This window comes from Microtus ochrogaster, linkage group LG1 (genome assembly GCF_000317375.1).
Source record: "Microtus ochrogaster isolate Prairie Vole_2 linkage group LG1, MicOch1.0, whole genome shotgun sequence".
Taxonomy (NCBI): domain Eukaryota; kingdom Metazoa; phylum Chordata; class Mammalia; order Rodentia; family Cricetidae; genus Microtus; species Microtus ochrogaster.
In genome coordinates, this window is record NC_022027.1 from 4092087 (window position 1) to 4112090 (window position 20004).

At 55.4% G+C, this 20004-nt stretch overlaps 3 protein-coding genes across 4 annotated transcripts in view; all 3 read right to left on the minus strand.

Moving 5' to 3' along the window:
* The window catches only part of Gzmm (granzyme M), a 6603-nt gene extending 4851 nt beyond the window's left edge, over window positions 1-1752 (minus strand). The window contains exon 1 of the mRNA XM_013350679.1: window positions 1698-1752. Within this exon, the coding sequence (XP_013206133.1) occupies window positions 1698-1752 (55 nt within the window). The remainder of the gene's footprint in view (window positions 1-1697) is intronic.
* A 1612-nt stretch (window positions 1753-3364) lies between these two features.
* Window positions 3365-9621, minus strand: Cdc34 (cell division cycle 34). Of its 2 annotated transcripts, none has more exons than XM_026785375.1 (5): window positions 9228-9621; window positions 6647-6733; window positions 6434-6531; window positions 6173-6307; window positions 3365-3891 (listed from the first exon to the last, which is right to left on the minus strand). In XM_026785375.1, the coding sequence occupies exons 1-5, from the start codon at window positions 9402-9404 to the stop codon at window positions 3849-3851; spliced, it is 540 nt and encodes a 179-aa protein (XP_026641176.1). In that variant the 5' UTR covers window positions 9405-9621; the 3' UTR covers window positions 3365-3848. The 2 variants fall into 2 exon arrangements, with proteins under 2 accessions (XP_026641176.1, XP_005359169.1); XM_005359112.2 differs by having other exon boundaries at window positions 3387-3895; window positions 9228-9620.
* Window positions 9622-14000: 4379 nt separating this feature from the next.
* Window positions 14001-19403, minus strand: Tpgs1 (tubulin polyglutamylase complex subunit 1). Its single transcript, XM_005359113.2, has 2 exons — window positions 19015-19403; window positions 14001-14720 (listed from the first exon to the last, which is right to left on the minus strand). Exons 1-2 carry the CDS (start codon window positions 19386-19388, stop codon window positions 14183-14185), a joined length of 912 nt encoding a protein of 303 aa, XP_005359170.1. The 5' UTR covers window positions 19389-19403; the 3' UTR covers window positions 14001-14182.
* Between the last annotated feature and the right edge of the window lie 601 nt (window positions 19404-20004).

Genomic DNA, 20004 nt, shown 5'->3' on the forward strand with positions numbered 1-20004 from the left:
AAAAAAAAAAAAAAAAAAAAAAAAAATTTAATGTGAACCAACTCAAAATTTCCCATCATGTCCTAAGGATCCTGCAGTGCCCTGAGCCACATGGCCTGTCCACACCTACTCCAGACAGCCTTTCCGGCCCCACCACTCGGGGCTGGTTCCCATCCCAGAAGAGAGCCGAGTTCTCTGTTATGTATGAATCCTGAGCTTTATTTTATAGAGACAGGGTTTTCCCTGTGTAGCCCTGGAACTCACTCATAGACCAGGCTGGCCTAGAACTCATAGAGATCCACCTGAGTGTGCACCACCTCCCCCAAGCTCAATTCGGAAGCTAAAAAAAAGGGGGGGGAAGAAGAAAAAAAAAAAACCTAAACTAAGCGTAAATGAGACCTTTGTGATTTCATGGGGCCAGCGTGCACACTTGAAGGCTGACCTGTATCTGCAGAGCCTTGCAGTCGGCAGCCATAACTGAGTAGCTTTTCTACCATCCAAGGAAGCCCCCCACCCGTGTGTGCTTTCTTTTCCTTCCCAGGCTGGCCAGGGACTACAGCTGCGAGTGACCCTGACCTCCCCGTCCTCCTGCTTCCACCTCCGCAGTGCTGCGAGGACATGCTGGGTGAGGCCTCTGCCCTGAGGCCCAGGCCAGCCCCGCTACATAATTTAAAATCATGTCGGTGGTGTAGCCTGAGCTACACTGTATCTCCATCAACTCTCCAAAGTTACTGTGTTGTAACCACACAGAGACCAATGGCTAATCAGCAACTTAAGGAAGAGTCGTTATACTTGCAAAGAGTCAACTTCCTCCTCCACTTTTTGCTTTGGAGAAGGTTCTAGAGGGTTCAAAACAATTATGGGTGTAAAAAATTGGGAGGGTGGTGGCACATACCCACACCTCTAATCCCACCTCAGGAGGCAGAGGCAAACAGGTCAGCCAGGACTACAATATTAAGACCTTGTCTCAAAAAAGTGTGTGTGTGTGCATGAACATGTGCGGACGCGCACATGTGTATGGAGGTCAGATTAAGTTTGCTGTCTTCCACACACTATACCTTAAATGTTTGTGGCCAGGTCTTTCCCTGAGCTTGCTTGAGTCCCAGGGATCCTGCTTCCTGCTCTAGAGCTGGGATTGTAGGTGGAAGGCATCACCTCTTGTCCTCCCCTAAAGATGCTTTCACTATGTAGCCTTGGCTGGTCTGGAACTGGCTGTCCTCCATCTCACAGAGACCCACCTGCTCAGTCTCCCCATTACTGGGATTAAAGGCGTGGCCACCACTGCCCAGTGGGGTGGCTCTTCTTGTCAAGGTCTAAGTAGCCCTGGCGAAACCGAGTTCAGAGATGAAAGGCGTGTGATCGTGTGATGCTGCTACGTTGGGCTCCCCTCACTCCCCTTCCCTGCTGTTTTTCCAAAGTAGGGTCTCAGGAGAGCCAGCCCACCTTAAAGTCACTAGAGCTGAGGGTGGCTCTGAATCTTGTGGTCTCCTCCTGCAGTGCTGGGATGACAGGCATGCGCCATCTCAGGATGGAACCCAGCCTTTGCATATGCCAGGCACATGGCCCACTAACTTAAGCTATATCCTAAACCCATGGCAATCCTCCTGCCTCACTCAGCAAGTGCTTTTTGTAGAGGCTATTCTCAGGGATTTCTCAGTAGGCAACCCCACCTCTCCCATCCCCAGGCCCCTGAAGACTGGCTTCCTCTTCATGCTCACCTGCCCACAGCGTCTCCAGAGCTAGCAAGAGCAGCAGGGACTGGTGGACCTCCATGCTGGCGCAGATGTGTGGTCTGGGGTGTGTCTCCCCACTTTCTGTGAGGACAGGTGGCCTTCCAAGTTCCGCCCTAGTACAAGTGACAGCTCCTCCTTCACACCCTGCTCTGGGTGGTTTTAGAAAGTGTCTCTGGGGACAGCAACAGTTGGCACCATAAAGTCCCCAGTGCTCCTTCCCCTGTTGCTTTTACAAGTCGTTTGCTTCCTTTAGCACTGTTCTGGCCAGGCGGTGGTGGCGCACGCTTTTAATCCCAGCACTCGGGAGGCAGAGGCAGGCGGATCTCTGTGAGTTTGAGACCAGCCTGGTCTGCAAGAGCTAGCTCCAGGACAGGCTCCAAAAAACCACAGAGAAACCCTGTCTCGAAAAACAAAAACAAACAAGCACTGTTCTGGCCGGACTGATACCTAACTCCCACAGAGGCAACTTGCAGGGCCAAGTCTCTCCTTCCACCACATGGGTCCTTACTGAAACTCCTGTCCTCGGGCTTGGTGGCAAGACTTCACCTACTGAGCACTGTTGTTGGCTGGCCTGATCTCTATGGAGACCAGGCTGGCTTCAAATTGTGTGTAGCAGATGATGGCCTAGTTTTTTTTTTTTTTTTTGAGGAAAGACTCACTGTGTAGCTCTGGTTGTCTTTGAACTCACTGGGGCTGGCTTGAAACCACCAAGATTAGTCTGCCTCTGTCCCAGAGTGCTGAGACTAAAAGTGTGCACACCCCCACCCCTACTTAACATTTTTTTCTCCTAAAGATTTATTATGGTTGGTGTTTTGCCCGTTATTTCTGCTTACAGCCCAGAAAGGGCAGATCTCATTACAGATGGTTGTGAGCCACCACGTGGTTGTGAGAAATCGAATGAGGACTTTTGAGCCATCTCCCCAGTTCCCGCTTTCTTACCATGTTAACTAGAAGTGAATTGTCCCCAACTCCCCAGTCTCCTTTCGTTACAAACTTGTCTTTCTGTGACCAGCTGTGACTGGCAGGGTCCCTTTAAGCACAGTTCAGTAGACTACTGCTCCAGAGACAGGAACTCTGGACATAAGAGGCCGACGATGGAGAAGGGGCACTGAGTGCTGCTTTTCTTTTTTTTCAGCAAGGTTCCTTTGTGTGACCACTCTGGCTGACCGGGAACTCACTCTGCCCCCCAAGTGCTGGATTAAGGGGTGCCCCACCGCCACCTGGCCTTCCTTTCCTTTATCTGCATGGCACCCACAAGCCATGAGAGACCTCAAGTTCCACCCCAGCACACTGGAGACAAAGGACAGGTCTGTCACTGCGGCACGGGGATACTTCGGCATGTTAGAGTAAGATTCACCCTACCCTTTTCTTGGGGAGTCACCAGGCTGCAGCTCAGTCCCCCAGCCACAGGACCACAACTGCTGGGAATATGGACCCTCCACATGCCCCTGGACCCATGGCTTTCCAGAGCACAAACCTCAGGCCTAGGCCTCCTGATTGAAGGCTTCAAGTGGACGCAGGCCGCACGCCGCAGTAGAGGGCATGACCTGCAGGCAGCAGGGAGCTGCGTCCGGGCCTGGAGCCCACGCAGACCACTGAGCCCGATGAACAGACCAGTAAAAGTGCTTCTTCCTGCCCAGCCCACTGCCCTGGCGTCCTGGCTGTTTCTCCAGCTTCTCAGAAAGCCATTTTATTTGGGTTTCACACACACCAAAGCAGAGAGGAGGTGACTGTGGGGCTGGCCCTGCTTGGGCTGGGATGGAGTCTCTGCCTCCCCACGAGGCGGTTCCCAGCCTCCCAGGCTTGTCACCATCTGTGAGTTGAGTGGGTATCTGCCAGGCACCACGGGGTAAGAGGACCTAAGGGTCACGGGACGGGAGCCCACATGGAACCTCGGTGAGGTAGTCTATCGCCTGAGGCCCACACGGGTCCTGCTGAGGTAAAATTTGTAAGTTTATTTCGGGGACGCGGGTCAGGACTCCTCGGTGCCAGAGTCGTCCTCTTCATCCCCAAAGCAGCTGTCGGCCTCCTCCACGTCCCCGTCCTCATAGTAGTCATCGTAGAAGAGGTCCGAGCCCTCGTCGGGCGCCGGCGCCTTGGTCTTCACGCAGTACTCAGCCAGTGTGGTAGGCACCTTCACGCCATCACGCTCTGCGTCCACCTTGGTCCCCAAGACCTGCTTCCTGGGGAGACAGGGGAGGTGAGGCCACGGCCCAGGAATCCTGGGATTCCAAAGACAATGGATGGAGGGTGAGGTGCAGGTGAGAGGAGACCAGGACACAACAGGTGGCTCACAGCAGCCCCTAGACAGGAAGTAACCACAGCCAGGTGCAGGACACAGGCAGGAAGTGCTGTGAGTCGAGAGCCTGCCTGGGCTAGCGGGACCTGTCTTAAATGACACACAGGGCCAGAGACAAGGCAGTAGAAGCACCTACTGTGCAAGCACAGGCCCTGCAGGGAAGGTGACAAAGCACTGTCCCTGGCTTCTGTGCGTGCACCCACCCACACATCACACTGACACCAAACAGCGAGGCACTGAGGAAGGGCGTGCCTGGAGGCCTGCGGTTGAGCCTGGGGGAAGAGACAGGGACAGCAGCATGCCTTGGCTGTACTCTGAAGCAGCAGAGCCAGTGTTGCGGCACAGGGGCAGTGATTAAAGAAATCAAGCCGGGGTAGGGGGGCTGGAGAGATGGTTCAGAGGTTAAGAGCACTGGCTGTACTTCCAAAGGTCCTGAGTTTAATTCCCAGCAACCACATGGTGGCTCACAACCATCTACAACCATCTGTAATGAGAAGATCTGGCGCCCTCTTCAGCATGCAGAACACTATGTACATAATAAATAAATAAAGAACAAGAAAAAGAAATCAGCCTGGACCAGAGCCTCAGGTTCCCCCAGGGTGAGGCCACCCTCAGGGTGCAGGTCCCAGGGGAGAGGTGAAGAGTAGGGCAGACCCTGGACTGAGAAGACACTGTGGGAGGACAGCCACGACAGCACAGCGGAACAGCCTAGACCTGTCTCACACTGGCTCTCAGGTTGGAACCCAGGAGCAGCAAGGCCTCCTCGTGGTCATAGGAAGTGGCTCCTGGAGTCAGACTGGTAAAAACAGCCTGGGGCTTCTGCTCTGGGACAGGGGCAGCACGGAAGCAGCCAGGAGAACTGGGCCAAAGGCTGCCAGGAGGCAGGAGACCTGCAGTGAACAGACCAGATCCAAAGCCTCCATCGGCGCCTGTGCCCAGGGGTGCTCCGTGCAGGACAGAGTCCAGTGCAGTCCATCAGACACACCAAGTCCCAACTGCCAGGCTGACTGGAAGTGGGTGACAGGAAGGGCTTAGTGTGCCCAAGGTGACCTCAAGCTTAAAGCAGTTACAAATGACAGAACAGCCCACAAAACCAGGCTGTACCTAAGCTGCTGGTGGTGGCACATGCCTGCCTTTAATCCCACCACTTAGGAGGCAGAGTAGGCATCTGAGTTCAAGGTCAGCTAGTTCCAGGACAGCCAAGGCTACATAGGAAAACTTTGTCTCAAAAAACTGAGAAAAGAAACTCCACAGGACTGCTTGTCTTCTTCCCAGCTGGGGATGGCAAGAGGGTAGTGAGCTGCAGGCAGCCTGAGCAGAAGGGGACAGGGCTGCAGGGACTTCCAGACCATTCTCAGCACTCAGACCTACCCATGTAACTAATTCCTCCACACAGGAGAAGCAAAGGTACGTTCTGTTCTGATCTGTTAAAGACCCCGATCCAGGATCTTGCTGGACCAGCACTGACCACCAAGCTAAAGTCCATGTCAATTCTGAGAAGCTAGGCCTGCCTTCTGCAGGACAAGGCACAGGGGTCCCGCTGGGCGGTGCTCACCCTGTCCATGGCTCCAGGCCGACATGTATGGCTTGCTCAGCATACCTGCCGATAGGCCTGGGCACAACATAGGCCTGCGTGCTTGGGTATGTGGACAAGCACCCGTCCTCCTGGGTGAGTGCTAAGGCGGAGACTGCTGCCTGTGAGGTGTTTTGTCATCCTGGCATCAGGAGGGAACTTGAGGAGGAGAACATGGGGTTCTAGAAAAGCCCATCTCAGAAAACAGAGAAGTCAAGTGACCAGAAATGTGGGTACCTGTGTGGACACTCAGCAGGGCTGAGAAGCTGCAGGGCTTGACATTAGCCTAGAATCCTGCAAGTTCAATTCCACACCCAGTTTTAGGGGTGCAATGGAGATCACCTGACCCCCGAACAAGCCAGGAACAAGCTAAAAGCTGATGACGAATATGGAAGCGGCTCATGGTGTGAGCCTCCCCCTCACAGAAGGGCTCACACCAACAGTGAGGACTGTGGCCTAGAGTGCTCTTGTCACCCATGGAGATAAGCTGAGGGACAAGTCAGTGCTCTGGGTGGGGCACACAGACTACAGCAAGTAGCATCTCTGTGAGGAGACCCAGCAGCTGTCCTGGCTGGTACTGGCACTCACCGGATGATGTCTGTGTACTCCCGGTCCTTTCCCTTGCTCTCCTTCCACTTTCTGTACATCACTGAGGCATCCACATTGGCGGGCGAGAAGGTGTTGGGCTCATTCAGCAGGGAGATCACACTCAGGAGGATGGTCCTGTGGGGCCGTGGGACAAGCTCAGTTCCCCGGAGACCCTGGGAACCCCTGACTGGTGGAGCAACGAAGGACAGGGTGCAGGGTGTCTCGGGGTACCCAAGGTGCAAGGACACATGCAGCTCTCACCTGACATTCTGTGTGGGGTTCCACCGCTCTGAGGGCAGCTCCCCACTCTGAGGGTCGTCAACTGGGGGATGGAGGATGGAGATGCACACGTCCCCCGTCTGCAAAGGTAACAGGATCAGATGAGCTGTGGGGTGAGCGCAAAGGTGGCAGAAGGTGTGTGTGGTGGGGTCTACCTGAGGCACGCATCCGTAGTGATGGGAGTGATTTACTTACCTCATAAATGTTGGGGTGCCACATCTTGGTGAGGAACCGGAAGGCTGGTGGGGAATATGGGTAATCGATGGGGAACTTGAGGCGAGCCTGCAGGTGTCAGAAAGTGGGGGTCACTGGTTCAATGGCAGTCCACTGAGCACCTGCATTAGGCGCTGTGCCCAGAGGATGAATAGTGTCTGTGACAGGTCGTCTGTCTCTGTGCCCTGGCATCCAGGTGAGGAAAGACAGAGTGACAGCTACCCGCTGTGGGCCAGCCAGGGAATGCATCAGTAGGTCTCCCACCAGCACAGCCCAGGCTCAGGGGAGCCACCCGCCTGGCCAGAGCAGCTGTTTATGGCTCAGGCTCACCCTCCCCACTGCCCTGCAGACTCTAGTCTGGTAGAGGAGAAAGGCCTGACATTTACCCTAGTTTTGGGGCTCCCCTAGGGCAGTCTCTGGAGTGTCCCCTGGGCAAGGAGAACAAACGCTTAAAGAGCAGTGATCTGTGACCTCAGAGCTAGCCAGTACTTCAAGCTGGAGGCTTTGCCCCACCACTCCTTCCAACTGGACCAGACATACACAAACCTAGTGCGCAGTTTCTAGCCCTGATCCCCTCAGGACAGCCGAGAGGGGAACAGAACCTGTCACTTCTATGACTCCAGATGCTTTTTAAAAATGAGCAAACTGGCCGGGCAGTGGTGGCGCACGCCTTTAATCCCAGCACTCGGGAGGCAGAGACAGGCGGATCTCTGTGAGTTCGAGGGCAGCCTGGTCTACAAGAGCTAGTTCCAGGACAGGCACCAAAGCTACAGAGAAACCCTGTCTCGAAAAACCAAAAAAAAAAAAAAAAAAAAAACCAAAAAACTGAGCAAAGGGAGGCTCAGCATCGGAAAGGCTCCCACCCATTCCTGGACAGTCCCTTCAACACGAAGACAGGCTGGCCGTCCAGAGGAAGCTCCTAACAGCTCCCCTCAGAGGGGCTCTATGCCTCAACCACCCACACCACATAGGAGGCACCTACGCTGGCAGATCTGATTGACATCCTGCAGAGCCTCTTCCCAAGCTGTCCTTAGAATAATGCGAGCCTAGGCCGGGCGGTGGTGGCACACGCCTTTAATCCCAGCACTTGGGAGGCAGAGGCAGGTGGATCTCTGTGAGTTCGAGACCAGCCTGGTCTACAAGAGCTAGTTCCAGGACAGGCTCCAGTCTCGAAAAACAAAAAACAAAAAAAAAAAAAGAATAATGCGAGCCTAGGAGGCCCTCCCCACCATCCTTTACAGGTGGGGAGCAGCTCAGGTGTCCATGCAGTGGAGACTCCAGGAGGTATTAATAGCATCTGGACAGCTCAGAGGCTTCCTAGTCCAGACTGCAGTCCACCCACACATCTCCCATTCTCCACATGCTGCACCCGAGAACCCTGACTCTCAAGTCACCCTGGCGGAGTAGACTACCACAGTCCCAGTTACTGCCCAGGACGGGTGAGGACCTGGGCTGGCTAGGGTCTGTGCATCCACCTAGTCCTCACCGTGCTCCTCTTGGCCCTTGAACAAGATCGAGTTTGCTAGGAGTTCCAGTCCAACTGCACTGATGTGGATCCCTACACTTGGCAACATTGGGTGCATTGAGCCTTAAGCCACCAGAGGGCAGATGACACTGCCTGCAAGGCAAAACTAGGCCTCCAAGAAGCTACCTGCTCTGTGGAATCTGAGAAAGGCAGCCCCAGGGCCAGCAGAGAGCTCTGGGAGGCAGAGGCCTGGGCAGGAATCCAGGGTGCGACTCTGAGGATCGAGGTGGGTAGGTCGGCCCCTGCCTGCACTGTCCTTTTGGAATGTATTACAGAAAGCCTGGCTATGGCTAAAGATGGTTGCTGTCCAAGTGGGCATGGCTGCCAAAGCCCTGTCAGGGCCTCTGCTGGAACTGGAGCAGGTGGCGTCCAGGCTGTACATCCCTTCCCTGGGGACACACCGGGCAGCAGCTACCCCTGGTCCTGTGTCCTGGAGCGGGGAACAGCTTGAGGACATGCCAGCAAGCAGCTGTCTCTGAGAGTTTGTGTTCCAGGGTGGTGGACTGCCTGGGGATGCCAGGCAGCAGCTGCCCCTGGCTCTTTTTTTTCCCCCCCGAGACGGTTTCTCCATAGTTTTGGAGTCTGTCCTGGAACTAGCTCTGTAAGACCAGCCTGGCCTCGAACTCACAGAGATCCGCCTGCCTCTGCCTCTCGAGTGCCCCTGGTTCTTTATGTCCTAGGATGAGGACAGCCTAGAGGAAAACATGCTTGCCGGCAGGGGGTTCCGAAATCTCCGGTGTCCTGTAAGGGGCCTGCCTGGGGACAAAAAAGTCGCAGTTGTCCCTGGGGAGCCCCTTCACTAGAGCATGCTGGGAGGGGTCGGGACAATTTGGGGACATGCTTGGTCGAGTGCAGGACAGCCTGGGGACAGGCCAGTCATTAGTTGCCCCCGGTCCTCTGTTGGACCAGTCCAGGGAGACCAGACCCGGGGGCTAGGTCAGCACGTGCTCAACAAGAAAGGAGGGCCCGCCTTGCAGTCTGGGTCTGAGACAACCCGAGGGGGAGAGGGTACAAAGGGGAAACTGAGGCCCGTCTCACCTTGAAGTAGCCGCCCTCGTAGTAGGTGTTGGGGGGCCCGAAGATGGCTACCTCCCAGTTGTACAGGTCGCCCTCGTCCACCAGCGTCACCCGGAAGCCCTCCACCGGCTCCTCCTGCAGCCCCTTCAGCTCCAGCAGCAGCGCCTTCTGCGAGCTGGGCACCAGCTGCCTGGCCATGACGGTGGCGGCGGCGGCGGCGGAGGGGCCCGGGGCCGGGCCGGGCCGCGGGACCGGCGCAAGCTCGCGGGACGGACCGGGTCGCGCGCCGGCAGGGGGAGAGCCGCCGCCTTCCTCCTCTGCACCGCCGCCGCCGCCACCCGGGGACCCCGAAGGCTCCACTCGCTCTGGCGCCGCTGCCCGCCGGGCGCTTGCTTCGGCCCGGCCCGGCCCGCGCCGAAAGCGTCGAATGCGCCTGCGCGCCGCAGCCACAGGGCCTTGGATGCGCCTGCGCACCGATTCCAGTCCCCAAATGCGCCTGCGCACCGACTTCGGGCCCCGAATGCGCCTGCGTGCCACACCCGGTCCTCGAATGCGCTTGCGCACCGCTGCCACCGAGTCGGAAATGCGCCTGCGTGCCACTGCCGGGTCTAGAATGCGCCTGTGCGACGCCTCCACCGGGTTCGGAATGTGTCTGCGCGCCCGCCCGCGGGGCACGCCGGGAACTGTAGTCTTCTTTCCCCGCCCTGCCGCGCAGGCGCCTTGCGTTTCCGAAGCCCCGGAGGCCGCCGTCGCCTCCGGCGGAAGAGCTTCGCGGATGCCTCTGTGCGGGGTGGCGGGCAGGGCAGGGCTGCACTGTGCAGCCCTGTAGCTGCAGCTTTGGGGGGCCTTTTTTGTGACGTCCTGGGGGTGTGGCTATGGACGGGTAATTGGGCGTGGCTTGAATGGGGGCTGAGTAGGATCCACTTTGTTACTCCCCACCCCCCCTTAACACACTCGTGAATCTATGGTCTCTGCGGGCTCGCTTAGGAGGGCCGAAGAATTGACGACTTGGGGCTCGCAGGCCTGGCTTTCAAGAGGTGGAATCTGAATCCCGGCGCTAGACTCTCATGCCAGGCTGACCTTTGACCACACCTTAGTCCTGCTTAAACAGACCGGAAATCAGTGGAAACGCAGTGGGAGGTTATAGGAGCGGGAACAGACGTGCAAAGTCCCTGAGGTTGTCCCGCGCCCACACCTACACTCCACGCCTGGATCTTTGAGAGTTGGCGGTGGCAAAGTAGTTAACCTTTGCTGGAGGGTGTGCCTGGTGTACTTGTGACCTCTAGGGGTGGGTGGTTCTGACTTGCCTGTGGGCATTCCTGCATCAACACCTACTGGTGCTCCAACGTCCTGTCCTGGTTGGGAATAGCAGGTAGACCGGTTTGGGGACAGGGAAACAGTGTCAAAGGTGGGTCTGGTTGATGTGGCCACACTTCACGTGCAGCAGAGCCAGGCCTTGGCTGTCCTCCCCCTGGAGACTTTGGGTTCTCGGGCTATGCTCTCGCGAGGGCTCCTGGTGTTCTCCGCTCCTCTTGCCGGTCTCAGACTTGGTGTCGCTAGTTGTCAGCTCATAGTAAATAGCCCAGGCTTTCCTCTCAGTGAGCCTGGGATTGCCACTCCCACAGCCTACACTGGGAAGCCCTCATGGACAGAGGGACAGGGTTCCCCTCCCCTCCCTCTCTCCTCCCTCCCTCCATGGCTCTAAGTGAGCCTGCATCTGGGCACATAGACATCCTGAATGCTGGGTGTTGGCCTGTCCTACGCGTTCACACATGGATGTCATGACCCCAAGTCCCTAGTCTCAGAGACTGTCTGATCAGGACAGTCCAGGCCTCAAAGCCAGGAACAATCGGATCCCAACCCCAAGCTGCAGGGGTGGCTCATGAGAAGCCTTGGCCCTGGGCATTTCCTCAGAGTGGGCTTGGCAGATAACAGGACCACTCTTGCCCTGTTGTGGAAAGCTGAGACCCCCCAGGAGGGAGAAGCTGAGGATAGTGTGCTTCTGGGACTTTTGTGTTTATTTATTTGGTGGAGACAGGGTTTCTTTGTGTAGCCCCAGTGGAATTCCCTCTGTAGACCAGGCTGGCCTTGAACTCACAGAGATCTGCCAGACTCTTCCTCCCAAGTGCTGGGATTAAAGGCCTGCACTGCTGCTGCCACCCCATTTGTTGACTTTTGAGACAGGGTTTCTCAATAGTACAGAGACTGACTTTTAACTAACTCTGTAGCTTTAGAATGTGTGATTCTTTTGTTCCAGCCTCTTAAAATTCTGGGTTGCCAAGTGTGTCCACCAGGCTCCTGGGTCCAGCCGTCCTGACTTCGTGCATAGGAACTTCTGGGTCTTTTTTCTTTTGTTTTTGTGTTGAGCCACTTGAGTTGGGCCTTTTGTCAACTACCAAGTTTACATTCATGGTTATCTTGGATGACGTGTCCCGTCAATACCAGGGTTTTTTTATAATCTGTAAGAAGCATGGGATTGAAAGACCTGGATAAATCCAGACCCCCCCCCTCCCCAGCAGGAAAAAATAGAGCCAAAAATCTAAGCTGGGAGAGAAGAATCAGAAATCTAGAATTAGCCGGTTCAGTTTCACAAGCTAGCTGAAGATAAAGTTAGATTGTAATCTTTAAGTTAGATTGTAATCTTGAGAAACAGGGAGTTGCCCCCTTGTGATTATCATTGGTATTTTCGGAATTTTCTATGACGCCCTCCCTATCCCTTTGGATTACTGGTCTGTGGTTTCTTCCCTTAAAAACCCCTCCTTCCAGTTACTGGGGTAGAACTCCTTCCCTGCGTGGGTTATGCACTCCCCAGTGCACTGGTTCCTGTCTTGTCCTTGTTGAATAAACCTCGCGTGATTGCAGCAAGGACGGTCTCTCGTGAGTTACTGGGGGGGTTGTGTTATCCCGAGACTTGAGTGAGAGTCTTCCCCACACCCAGGGGTCTTTCAGGATGAAAGCTGGGCAGTGGTGGTGCACATTTGAATCCCCCAGCACTTGGGAGGCAGAGGCAGGAGGATCTCTGTGAGTTTGAAACCAGACTGGACTACAGAGTGAGTTCCAGGACATCCAGGTCTACACAGAGAAACAAAACAAGAAACAAAAAAAGAAAAAATGAGTCATGGAGCCAAGGCGAAGGCTCAGCATGAGAATCTGAGTTCGGATCCTTGGCATCTGGTAAGAGTCAGGTGTGGTGGCACAGGTCTGTAACCCCAGCAGAGGCAGGAGGATCCCTGGGACTCACTGGCCAGCCAGCCTAGTGGAAATGAGAACCCCTATGTCAGGAATAGGAGGAGGAGCCATTGAGGAATGCGGGTGCTGGCCTCTGGCTTCTTCATGCATGCGAGATCAGGCCGGCACACCATTACAGTGTGAGTCGGTTCCACATTGCTGAACTCAGCCTGATGCGGTCTGACGTCAGCTCCTTTGTGTTTCCCTGCTTTACCTAGCCCAGGCTGGCCTTGAACTTGCTCTGTAGCTAAGGAGTTCTGAACAGGGGCTCCACTCTGACTATGCAGTCAGTACCTCATTGGTAGATTCTAGGCAGGGGCTCTATTCCTTAGCCAGGCCCTCAGCTCTCTTGGAGGGTTTTTTTTTTTTTTTTTGTGTGTGTGTGTGTGTGTGGCAGTCAGAGGACAGCTTGCAGGAATCAGAGCTGTCCTTCCACTAATTGAACTCAGGTCAGTTTTGGTGGCAAGTGCCACCTCACCCACCCTTTGTATTTTGAGAGGTCTCACTAAGTTGCCTAGGCTGGCTTGAACTTGTGGACTCTTGCCTCACCTTGCCCAGCCGCATTGATGCTCTCTGAATCCCATGACTGACAGGAGACAGGCTGGACCTGCTCCATCTCTCAGCATTTCTGGGACACAAGTCAATCAACACTGACTAAATGAGAGATCCAGAAACTTCCTCAGTGCCCTCACTCCATTCCCCTGGGAGCTCACTAGGCAGGTAGGAGACAGGACACAGGAGTGACAGGCATGAGAACCACATGTCCTCTGCTAGGTCAGGAAGGCTATCTTCCAGGATTCGGTTCCTCTAATGTGATGAAGCCCCTGGGGTTGGGGCAGGGTGCACTGAACAGAGCATGGATGCTTGGGACGGGTGGAGGTTGGGGGTGACTGGCAATGAGCAGAGGCCCATGCATCTCAACCCATAACTTCCTGAGCAAGGGCCCGCCCCCTTTTCCATCTCCTGGCACTGCACCAGTCACGGTCTGGGGTCGTGGTCAGGGGTGGAGACCCGCCTAGAATCCTCCCGTGAGGACCTTAAGGGTGGAGAGTCCTTGCTGCTAGAATATTTAACTATGGAAAGATACTTCACATCTTTGTGTTGCAGAATAATTGTTCAGCTGCGTAAAGATGTGTTGATGTTTTACCTTGTCTGCCTAAGGCACCTGATTGTTCTAATAAAAAGCTGAATGGCCAATAGCTTAGGCAGAGGAGGGTTAGGTGTAGCTGGCAGGCAGAGGGAAAGGGTAGCCAGTCAGACGGTAGCAGATAAGGAAAACAAGCTTCGGGTGGCTCACAGATGAATAGGAATGGGCTAATCTAAGTTAAAGGAAGAGCTAACCAGAAACAAGCCCAAGCTAAGGATGAGCGTTCATAATTAACAGTAAGTCTGTGTCGTGAGTGGGGGGCTGTCAGTCTAAGAAAGCCTGCCAAAAGTCCTGACATCGGCAGAGATGGGAGGACCCTGAGAAATCCTTCCAATGATCCCTTCATCTTTGGTAGTCTGGAGGGACCTTGGGGGATGGCAGTGCTTGGTCGAGGAGCTGCACACAGGCGACTAGCAAGGCCGGGTCTTTTCAGATTTTATTTCTGTGAGTATGGAAGACAGGCCAAAACAGAGGGGACTGAACTGTAGATGTTGGTCCCCTCCCTGGGCGAGGGCCCTGTGCAGGATGCCGGGACACCAGTTTGCAGGTCCCCAGTCCTGGCCTTCCCTGGGAGGTGGCAGGGCGTGCATACATTCTGGGCTCAACCCACAGGCTTGACCTTGGCAATGAAGAGGGCTGCAGCCTTCTCCAGGAACTCCTCTCGGGCCATGGGCACGCTGGGCCGCCGTCCTGTTGCTGCCCTGTCCAGGGCACGTGCCAGACTGTCGGGGCCCAGGCGGGAACCGGCCTCTAGGTAGTGTGTGGGCGTTGCCGCCAGGTCTCCTGTGCCCAGCGCGCCCTCGAGCGTGTCCAGTACGGCCTGGCCCACTCGCCTATCGGCCACTGCCAGGCCTGGGTCCTCCAGAAGCTGAAAGAGGGCGCTGGCTCGCGCCACGAACTCCAGCAGCACGAAGCACGACAGCATGCCGGCCCGGAAGATGCCCAGTGGCACAGCCTCGTGGTCCCGGCACTGGATCTTGCGCAGAAGCGGCGCCACTACCTCCTCGGGTGCCCCGCCGTCCCTGCACACACGCTTCAGCAGCTCACTGTAGGTGCGCCCGTCCAGTCCTGGCTTCTTCTTGCGACCACTGGCGCTCAAACACTCGTAGGCCACACTCACGTTGTTGTTGAAGGCCGTCCTGCGGGGATAATGGGGTATCAGGAAGCCCCCAGTATGGCCGGCCACCTGGAGTCTTTCCAGACCTCCCCGCACCCCAGCAATCCCACTCATTGTCTGCACCTCCCCACAGAGTACCAGGCGTCGAGGAACCCCCAAGTGTTTGCTTTCTTAAAATTTATTTAAGGGGCTGCAGAGAGGTTCGGTCCGTGGGCCTGCACTTGCAGAGGATCTCGGTTGATTTCTAGCAGCACATGGCGGTTCACAACCATCTGGAACTCAAATTCCAGGGGTCTGATGCCCTCTCTGGCCTCCGAGGCACCAGGCATACACATGGTGCAGACATACATGCAGGCAAAACAGCCATAGATATAAGTGGGCCATCTTCTAAGCCTAGCACTCGGGAGGCAGGGGCAGGAGGACCTTTGTGAGTTCGAGGTCAGCCTGGTCTACAGAGTGAGACCTTGTTGTAAAGCCAATTTATTATTAGTCATAAGCATGCAGATGTATCTGTGATGTGTGAGTGGTCAGAGGGCACCCTGTAGATTTAGGTCCCTTCCTTCTTCACATGGCTTCCAGCAACTGAAAGAATTCAGGTTGTAAAAATTTAGCAAGCACCCTTTCTGGACAAGCTATTTGGGTTTCAGTTTGAGACACAGTCTCATGTAGCCCAGACGGACCTTGAATTCCTGATCCTCCTGCCTCCACCTCCTAAGTGCACCACGTCCAGTTCATGTGGTGCCAGTGGCTCATGCATGCTAAGTGAGCGTTCTGCCAGCTGGACCCCATCCCAGCACACAGTAGTAAGTGCCCATTCGACCAGCCTGCAGACGTGCCGGGGTATCTGTGAAGGGGTCATTCACTGTATCCTGTGACATGGCGGGGGTGCCATCGCATACACACCTAAGCCTTGCTGTGATGTCTTCAAGCAGCCATGCTGTCTGTGGCAAGCCAGTCGTTTATTTTGAAGCAGGATCTCAGCTGAAACATGAGCCTTGTGCCCATGATTTCCCTGCCTCAGTCACCATGAGTTCTGACACGGACCTGTCTGTGGCTAGGTCACATTCTCAACTAAGAGCTAGTGGGCAGAGGGTGTGCTGGGTCAGGTGGTTCCTTCCCTGACCTCAGGGTGGGGTCCCTCCTTGTGGATCACAAATTGAGGCTCTGAGCAGGTTGGTAGTCTGACTGCAGGACCCAGAGAGTAACTGCCTTACAGTGGACCTTACTCTGGTCCTTGCGTGGTTCAGCTTCACAGTGAGGGTGGTCTGCTCCATCCTGACTTCTTGGATGCTTCCCCTTCTAGAGACCTTCATGTAGCAGGTGGTTCATAAATCCTAGCCAGCTGCAGATGCTCAAAGAATAGACTGTGTATCTTTTGTAAAGGTCACTCGGCAGAGTGCCATCTGTGTTAAGAGCCACGGAGATGCTGGGGCTGTTTGTTATAGCAACACAAATAGCTCTTCTTGACTGATACACCGGTTGACACACAGCCACTAGCTCTCTTGCCCTGACTGCCTTCTCTGGCAGTGACCTCCAAGGGTACAGGGCCTGGATCCTTCCTTGGTTCCTGGCCCAAGTCCAGTACTGCCTCCCAGGGTCATTGAGTTTCTGACGCTGCTGCCTCTGTGAGCCTAGCTCTGCTTACCTAAGGAATGCAAACCCCAATTCTGCAGCTCCAGAGTTTTGGGAGGATGGATGTGATCTTGTGCTGGCACGGGAGAGGGAGCCACACTGAGTCACTGACAGGTGATGGGGGCAGAGACAAGGTGACAGCTCCGGCACTGGGAAAGCACGGCTGATGCTCCACTGTGCAGTTCTGTCTGCCGAGTGCTTAGCACTGTGCACAGGCAGCGGAAGCTCCTCCCTCCTGCCAGTGGCTTTCCCAGGGTCGGGGTTGGATGATGTGTATGCCCCTGTTCCAGCTCTTTACACTCAGAGATCCCAGCTCTTCAGTGTCCTGCAGGATCTGGGGAGCCTCGTGGAGAATGGCTATAGTTGAGGGGATGCTTACATGGGGTCATCCTTCATTTCGAAGTTGTACTTGATCAAAAGAGCCCCAAGAGAGCCCTAAAAATGACTCCCTAATAGCCTAGGGACAGTATGGTCAGTGTCCCTCCCCCAGCCACCATTATTAACAGCACAGTAGCCAGGAAGGTAGGGGTTTCGTCCCATGGGTCTGACTCCTGGCTTGGCCCCTGGTGGCCAAGGCTTCAGCTGTCTTCCAGGGTGACCTTAAGTGGTCTCACAGGCTGGTGGGTAGGCAACTGATGGGGACAGCCCCTCAGCTCCAGGGACGTAGCAGGGGCTACATGGGTGGTGGGTCAGGTAGACATCAGTCAGGGGGTCTGAAGTGGGGAGCAGTGATGGCGGCTTCTGGGGAGGAAGCGAGGCCTAGCTTTGTGACAGCAGGCAGGGACACAGCTGTGGCTTGGCTCCATTCCATGTCCCCTGCTGTCCTGAGCTGCTGACAGTCAGTGGTATAACACTAGGTCCTGGGGTGAGCAGTGACCCCCAAGTTCATGTCCACAAACCTCAGAATGTGGTACACCCACAGCTTTCATGGTTTCAGGTTAACGGGAGGCCATGTCAGAGGATGGAAAGCAAGCTCTCAGTGGCTGGACGACACAGAGGCCATGTGTCACAAACCTGGTCCAGATCCTCAGGTGGGACTGACCTAAACTCACAATGTTCCTATTTTAAATTACTAAGTTGACTGCTTTTTACCCCTGGGAGAGTCTCTTCTAGACAGTCTGTTCCTGGTCCCTCCTTCCCTGGGGCACCTCAGGGTGCAGACCTGTGTGCCTGTTCTTCTGCTGAAGTGTTGCAGGATATTATTTTATCTCTGTGAAGATGTGCTACATTTGTTTCTGTTGTGGGACATTAACTGAACTAGGCACGTGTGTAAACGGTGTAGTAAAGATGTGTTGCTCTGCCTGCCTAAGACACCTGACTGGTCTAATAAAAAGCTGAGGCCAATAGCTAGGTTGCCGGGCAGAGAGAATAGGGGGAGGAATTCAGGAACGAGAGACAAGAGAGCAAGGGAGGGGGAGGCTGGAGGCAGAAGCCAGCCAGACGTGGAGGAAGCTGGGAAGGAAGGTAAACAGAATGAGAAAGGTAAAACACAGATGGAAAACAGGTGAGGTTGTAAGAGCGAGCAAGAAACGAGCCTAAGCGTAGGTCGAGTGCTCACAACTAATGTTAAGTCTAGGTGTGATGATTTGGGAGCTGGCTGGTGGCCCAGAAGAAAGCCCGCCACACCCCTCACTGCCATCTCAGCTGTAGACTCTGTCCACCTTTTTGCTTGGGCTCCTCACCAAGTGGCCAGCAACCTTGCAGAAACACTGGTCTCCCAGCTTTTGTGCCTGTCCATCCAACCATCCCTGCCCCCCTCCCCGCCTCTCCCTGCAACATCGGCCCACCCTGCTCCACCCTTCCCTTCCTGGCCATCATATGGGGACATTGAACCTTTTTCCCTTGCGCGAAGGAGTCTGCTTTGCTCGGATTCACTCCTATCGTGCCCTACTTGTTCTGGCGTCTCTGGGACTCTGAGAGGAAACCAGCAGGAATGTATGATCCCTGGACTTTCACTCTTCGGGAAAGCGGGGGTCACTGCTGCCCAACATCTTGAGTCCTGTATGTACCCTTTGTAAAGCCGGTTCCATGCTGCCACCCCTGGTTGATGAGACCTACTGATCAACTTCCCCATCCACTATGCAATGGAAAAGTGTCCCTCATTCATCTTCTCCACTAGGAACTATTCCCACTGGGGTACAGAAGCGCTTTCAGTTGCCGAGCTCCAGGCAGGCCTTCCTGCAGGGTTCCCATCTGGCTCTAGACCAGCCTGTGCTCTGCGGGTGCAACTCAGGTCTGTACTGCGGGGTGGGGCCTCAGTACACAGGTTGACAATTTCCTGGACAAGCACCGCAGCTATTTATGCTATAACTGCAGGGATGGCTTTTTGAGCCAGGTCCTCGCTGGGCTTCTTGACCTCCAAAACCCTGGGCTTGCGAGGCTCAAAAGTAAAAAACTCATAGATCATACTCACCTGAACACGCCAGCTATAGATGGACTACAACACCCAACACTTCCTACCAGAACCACAAGTCCCAGTACACCCCGCGCTCACAGCGGCCTAAATCTAAGCGAAGCCTGCCGGGAACTGTAATCCTGACGCCACACCACCCTAAACGGACCTGGTCTGGGAAAAGAGGACAGACTACTACTCCCGGATATGCCCCGCGCCGGCGGTGGGTTGAGCCCGCGCGGGGCCTGTCGGGAGCTGTAGTCCAGGCACCCCGCCCGCCATCGGTCCGCACCTCTGCGAGTGGTGAGCCAGGCGAAGGTGCCACAGCGCGCGGCCTAAGCGCTGCTGCTGCAGGAGGAGCTGACCCTGGGGCTCCCCAGCGCCGCCGTTGGTTGGCGAGCGCAGGCCCATGTTCTCGAAGTAGTGCGCCAAGAAGGCGATGGGCTCCTCGGGCCGCGTCTCCAGCACCTTCAGTAGGGCCGCGCGCAGCATCTCCGTCACGCCGAGCTGCCGGAGGAAGTCCTCTTCGCTCTCGGCTGCGGCCGCCGCCTGAGACACCGACGTTCGGCCGCTGTCCGCGAAATTGGCCGCTGGTGCTACTGCCGGCCGCCGCTTCTCTACTGCCGCCATCTTTGCTGAGGGCAGTGGGACCGGAAGCGCTGCCATAATTCACAGCACGACAAAGCGCCCTTCTTGGGCGGCCATTTTTGTTAAGGGCAGAGGCAGCGCAGGTTGGGGGTTCTCTCTGAGTCTCGGTAGCGACAGGCACAGGCTACCGTTTCCCCTGTGCCCTAACTGGTATTCTCCGTTTACGTCTTTCCTGGTACTCCGTGACTGCAGCTCTTAGCTTCTAGCTTGCCAGACTTCAATATGGTCCCCTAGGAAGGGCTTGGTTTCCGGCTTGAAGTGCGATTGCTTGCCATCTTGGCAGTGGGCAAGTCTTCATAAGTATGGTCTCCTAGCAACCAGTCTCCCTGGGTACCAGAGAAACCCCACCAAGCATGCATGCGCTTCTTCCACCGGGAATCTAAAATAGTGAGCGGGATTCAGACCCTGTTACTTTATTTTTTTCGAGACAGGGTTTCTCTGTAGCTTTGGAAGCTGTGCTGGAACTAGCTCTGTGGACCAGGCTGGTCTCGAACTCACAGAGATCCGCCTGCCTCTGCCTCCCGTGTGCTGGGATTAAAAGGCGTGCGCCACTGCCACCAGGCCTGCGCTTTTAGCAAACTTCACGGGATTCCCTGTCCTACCCCAGACTGTTAGTTCCCCTTTCTGACCACCA